The sequence below is a fragment of the Platalea leucorodia genome (assembly GCF_965183815.1).
Source record: "Platalea leucorodia genome assembly, chromosome: 4".
In the NCBI taxonomy this organism is placed as follows: Eukaryota; Metazoa; Chordata; class Aves; order Pelecaniformes; family Threskiornithidae; genus Platalea; species Platalea leucorodia.
In genome coordinates this window covers 14,318,685-14,324,615 of record NC_138826.1, presented here as the reverse complement: position 1 = coordinate 14,324,615, position 5,931 = coordinate 14,318,685, and the positions used below count along the sequence as shown (strand labels likewise).

General features: G+C 42.8%; 1 protein-coding gene across 2 annotated transcripts; it reads left to right on the top strand.

Moving 5' to 3' along the window:
- Positions 1 to 1,012: 1,012 nt before the first annotated feature.
- On the top strand, positions 1,013 to 5,571 carry SFR1 (SWI5 dependent homologous recombination repair protein 1; the record flags this gene model as incomplete). Of its 2 annotated transcripts, none has more annotated exons than XM_082309606.1 (4): positions 1,013 to 1,031; positions 3,350 to 3,465; positions 4,681 to 5,067; positions 5,380 to 5,571. In XM_082309606.1, exons 2-4 carry the CDS (start codon positions 3,370 to 3,372, stop codon positions 5,569 to 5,571), a joined length of 675 nt encoding a protein of 224 aa, XP_082165732.1. In that variant the 5' UTR covers positions 1,013 to 1,031; positions 3,350 to 3,369. The 2 variants fall into 2 exon arrangements, with proteins under 2 accessions (XP_082165732.1, XP_082165731.1); XM_082309605.1 differs by lacking the exon at positions 1,013 to 1,031 and adding an exon at positions 1,485 to 1,547.
- Between the last annotated feature and the right edge of the window lie 360 nt (positions 5,572 to 5,931).

Genomic DNA, 5,931 nt, shown 5'->3' with positions numbered 1-5,931 from the left:
TCTAGCGAGAGCGTCTGGGTGCCTGTATTCCATGTGCAACACTCCTGTGCGAGGCCTTGATGGACAGCATGGAGCAGTTCAGCTGTGGACAGTGCTGGAGGAACCACTGAAACATCATCTACACACAGCGGGCTGGGAGCTATTGCCATTATGGCTTCTGCACATCATTTTCTCAGTCCTGACAGCTATACTGGAAAAATATTTTGTACAAATCTGTTTTGAGAAACATAAATCCAGGTGGGGAAACCCCATCTGTGGCATGGAAGGGAAGGTGGCTGAGAAAGATATGAAAATCATGCTTGCTTCAGCAGCGCCTTTGAGCGTCAGGGCACTCTCCAGTCCCGCTCTGAACTGCATGACTGCCACTACAGCTGGGTGCTTGTCACAGTCACAATCCACCTGCCTGTTTTTCCAGTCAAGTTTCTTCATTTTCACTGCTTTCTCGTTGCGTCACAACCAAGGCAGCGCTGTTCAGGTCGCACTTCTCCCGGTGCGTTCCTCGGGTACAGTTTTTCCCCTTCCGTGAGGAGACAGTGCCTGAGGTAGAGGTGATGGTGGCTTGAGGTGGAGAGATGTGGTCCCCTTGGCTGTGCAGAAAGGCTAGGCCTGGGCCTGCCCGGCCACTCATGGTGGGGAGTGCCCTAAGTTGAGGCTGGAGCCCCCCTCCCTGGCGCGGGGACACTTGCAGCGGGATGGCACCCGGCCTTGGGCAAGACCCCAGCCATGGGGCGGCAGGCCCACACTGGCCTGAGGGACACAGCACGGCCTGGCACGCCCAGCTGCAACACAAGTGCGTACGCGGTCCTCGGGGATTCCACAAGCTCCGCGCCGCCCGGCCCCGCATTTACCGCCCGCCCGACCGCAGGCACAAGCTTCGCGCGCCCGCCCGCACCACAGCCCCGCATAGCGCGCAGGCGCATAGCAGCCTGCAAAGCCTCAGGCCCTCGCCGCGGCGTGCGCAGGCGCCCTGCCGGCGGCCCGCTCGCCCCGCCCCTTTCCCCCGGAAGCGGGAAATTGGAGCGCTGAGGCGGGTGAGGCTCCCTCCGCTCGGCTCCCTCCCCTGCTCTCTGAGGGGAGCCGGTTCTGCTCCCCGCGGCTTAGCGGTGTTGGTGTAGAGGAGGGAGAGGAGAGCGTCCCTCGGGGCTGTCTCCTTCCTTGACCCCCATCCCGGGTCCTGGCCCAGCGGGCTCCTAGGGGCGGGCTAGGCCTCGTTGGGGCTGGGGGCCCTGTGCTCCGGGAGGGGCCGCCCCCGCTCCGCGGCGTGGGAGCAGCCTCTGGCTTGGACTGTGATTGCGCTGCGGGTCTCTGCTGCGCTCCGTTTCTGGGGTGCCTCTTGGCCCTCCGGGGTGCATCACCTCAGAAAGAGCTCCCCGGATCTGTGGCTCTGCTTGTGGGCTGCCCGGCCTTCTTTCTGCTTCTCTGTAGGGTGGAAAAGTAGCTACGGGAAAAATTGTTACTGAGTGTTAATAGAGCCTTCGGTTGGCGAGAGGAGAACGTAAAAGGAGTGAATGGTGTTACACGCTGTAGCGATAGGCAGGCAGACTGAGGTAGGCAGCATCAGAGACTTAGCCAAAGTGCAATATCAAGTAAGTACTCAAGTGCAAAATTGTCTTTTCCCCTCCTGGCCCAAGTTTTCCTTACTTGCTAGACAGAATTATTCTTCTCTGTGATAAATAGCATCACTGCTTGAAAGTGTAAAGGATTCTTAGGCTGAGATCTTGGGGAAGGATTTAAGGGTGCAGGAGATCTATGTGAATGTGCTGCCAAAGAGAGAGCTGAAGTAACAGCATTAGTGAACCATTGGAAAAAGTGTTCACTGTAGTCATGGTCATTTGAAGGCAAATAATCTGCATTAACATGTAAAGGCAGAGAGTCACAGGATTTATTTTGAAAGAGTTGAACAAGTCTGTTGAAGCTAGCTCTTAGGCTTGAATTTATTTTGCTGCTTAGTAAGATGTGTTATATATTTGTGACATACTGTATTCATAGACATGATGTAGCTTTTTCTAGGCTCTTGCTTACGTTAAGAAATAATAGTGATAACTTGCATTATATTTAATGGGTGCTGTGGGTTTCCTGTTTAATTGATAGATTGCTAAAATTACCCAATTAACTCGACTTTCTTTACTAAAATCTGTTTGTGTTTTTAAATAGAATACCATATGTTGAATTTTGAAGAACTGGCGGTAAATGTTGACTTGTAAGATAAATGAGGACCCGCGTCCTTTAGTACAGGGCCAGGAAGACCAGGGTTGCTGGGTTAGTAAGGCTTTGGCATACTGAAGCTTTGGTGTGTTCCTCTGAAGAGGAAGCCCCTTGTGCCAGTCTTGTGTTGCCTAGTGACTTGTTTGCAGGATTTTGTTTTTAAGAGGCTTCTGTTTTGAAACTCCTAATTGCAATTTGCAGGTAAACAGAGGTGTAGCTGATGATTTTCCAGCTGCATTTTGGTGATTAGCAGGTGGTTCACAAGTGCTAAACTAAGTTCAACATTGCCAAATCAATTTGAAGTTGTACCTGCTGAGAGGTATGACTTATCATTTTAATTAAGGTGCTTTTCTGAGCAACTGGGGATGCTTACTTTAAAATTCTACTTGTATGAGTAATTACTTTCTAAAGCAGCATCCCCAGAAGGATCAAATGAGAGAGTGGATTATTTTCACAGACCTGGGGACCCAATTATTTTGTTTTATAGGAAAGATCAATTGTTTATACATGTGGACAATAAAAATCTTGTGGCTCCCAACAATCCTTTTATCACTACTTGAGATGCAGTTAAATGTGAAAGGACTGGTTCTTCACAACCTGGCTTAGTAAGGATTATTCCTTTGAGTTAGACAAGCAGTAAGGTCATTCAGGTTAAGAAAATGCAGTTTGTTTGGAGTGAGCTTTTTTGATGAGTCTGATGTTGCAGAATCTGACCTTGGATTTATAGGCTTAATATAATGGATTTGAGTGCTTCATAAGTTGTCTTGCTCCTTTTTAACACTTGGAAGAGGATATCAGATTGAAAAAAAAAATTATAATGGAGTATATCTGTAAGACTTTTTATAATATTTTTCATCTTTTTAAGAAAAAATTCCATAGAGCTTTATGAGTGAGAGGAAAAAAAAAAAATCATAGTAAGATACTTTATACCAGTTAGGGTCATTCATCGTCTTGAAGAAAAGCAAGATGCTACTTAGCATGTGGAACAGTTGTGTAACTTATGCAGATGTCTTTTTGAACTTAACAATTAGAAAATAAGCCTTAGTATTTCTTATTAGGGCTTTTTACTCATCTCTACAGCCACATGGCTCATTATAATCAGGTGAAAATGGCACCATACATAATTCATTCTGTCTTTTAACAGAAACTGCTATCCATCTCGAGATGGAAGAACCAGTGTTTGATAAATTGACATCTTTGTGCAATACTCCAAAGGATTCTGGGACAGCAGCTCCACAGGGGACTAGTTCAGGAAAACAGGTATGAAAACTTATTTGTTTTTCCAATAAATGTGACTCTTCATAGTAATAAAAATGCTTGTGAAATCATCAAGTAGTTGGAAGTCACTGAGATAGTGTTTGCTGGAAGGCTGAAGATAGGTAGCTTATACCTATAGATACAAGGTTGTCCAGGTGAGGAATGTGCTTGGTATACTTTGCTCTGAATATGCAGATCTTTGCTGTGAATACAAAGTGATGGAGCAGTACAGCCAAAATGCCATAGTAATAAATTTAAATACTATTTGTGGTGGGTTTTGTTGTTGTTATTATCTTCACTGTTTTCTTCATCTTCACTGTCATCTTTCACAGTTTTCTCAAATCCTAGTTTTCTGGGTTGCTGTGTATGCAGAATGACTTTCTGTGACTTCTGCTTGCACTTGAATAAAGTACACTGCTTTCAGTTTTTATATTCTCCATAATGCTCAGGTCTGCTTTGGTACCCATCCTAGCACGTGTTATGGTGATGCTGTCACGCTCAGCATCCGGACCTATGCAGGATAGGGCTAGTTTGCAAGTGTTCCTTAACTAATCCCTCTCTCCCATGTTTCAGTATATTATCACAGGTAAAAATGTTAGATGCAGATTATTTAAAAAAAAAAAAAAAAAAAAAAAAAAAAAAAAAACCTCTTTTGAAGAAGAATAATCATTTTTTAGCTGCTTATCAGTGAAGGATCTCAAAGCATGAACAAGTCAAAATTATTCTGATCATTTCTGGTACTCTCAAGTAGAATACAGATGTTTTATACTAGTGCTAGTACAGAAAGTGTATGTGTGGTGGGATGGAACAGCAAAAAAACCCCATCCCTTATTTCCATTAAACTAGAGGGGGAAATTGAACGTGATGGAATAAAATCAGCCAAGTTGAAATATGCTGTGTATCTTCTGCACAAAGACTAGATGAGTAGGCTTGCCTCAGTGGAACACAGGATTTGCTCCTTGAAAATGTGGAGGTACATCTTTCCATATCTTGTAGCTCTGTATGCAAACACATGTGAAAGGAAGAAGTTAACTTTGTTATGTTTGTGAAAGCTATAGTGAGAACTATGAAGTCTGGCTTTACAATCAATGATCTTTACATATATGACACATTCTATGTAAATAATAACTAAGGTAAACAGTTCTTTGAAATTTGATGCAAAGATTAGATTATTCTGATCATTGTGGGGTTTTTTTATTGTTATCTTTATTTTTTTAGCCACTGAGTGCAGCTCTGAGGGAGCGGTTAAGGAAAACAAGACGTTCATTTAATACTAATTTTACAGTGGCAAAGCGGCTCAAAATAGACACTGAAGAAAAAGACTGTGCTGATGCTGACAAAGGGTGCCTGCCAAAGACAAGTACAGATTGTTCCAGATTACAAGATGGTTCTGCAAACCTGGAAAGAAATGGCACTGGACATACATGTTTCAAAAGTTCCTTACAGGAAAATGATCTCTGTGGATCAGCAGAGAATTCTCCTGTGCTACAGGCTGATCTTAGTCAGCAACAGTCCCTGGAAGAAAAAGTAAGGCTGGTGAAACAAGTGCAAGAGAAGGAGGAACTACTTCGAAGGCTCAAACTGGTTAAGATGTACCGATCTAAGGTGAGACAAACCTCTGGAAAAGCAGTTTTAAGTCATTCTTCGAAGTAGAATTCAGTCACTTATTGATTTAAGCATTTATTGATTTAATGTATTGATTTCAATTTATTGATTTAATTTGATTTATTGATTAAATAATTAATTAAATTAATTTAATTTACTTCATTTACTGATTTAAGCAACGATACTTTTTTTTTTGTGTAGTGCTTGTGTATTGTTTAAGGCATTTTATAAAAATAGACCTGCAGGGTAACAAAACCCCCCACATTTCAGCAAATGACAGATTTGTTTTGTTTTGTTTTCTCCCAATTTCAGAACAACCTGTCTGAACTGCAGGCTTTGATAGTGAAATGGAGAAGCAGTACGCAGCTGATGCTATACGAACTACAGTCAGCCTTTTCTGCAGATGGCAAGAAAGTGAGTCTCACTCAGCTGATAGATACTTTTGGATTAGAAGACCAGTTATTGCACTACAGCAGAACAGAAGAAGATTTTGTAGATGTGTAATCAACACGTGCAAAGCTTTCAATTACACACAGGCATAAGCAGAAAAGACTGAATGAATTCTGATCAATAAGAAGTGTTGAACAAACAGTGGACTCTATGCTTTGAGGGTAGGAGGTTTTCTCAGAAGATACTTGTAAAGCTATGTACTTAGATACAGTAGGCACTGTAAAAGGCATTACTTAGCAGAAAAGATTGAGCTCATGTTGTTTTGGAAAACCTGGCTTGATAACTTGATCAGTGAGTAGTTATTTAATAAAAAGAAAATGAAATCCAGTCATACTTTAACAGGTAGAAGGCAGTCCATTCTTTGATTAGTCTTTGCATGGTTACTTGTCTTGAAATCATGAACTCAAATTAATT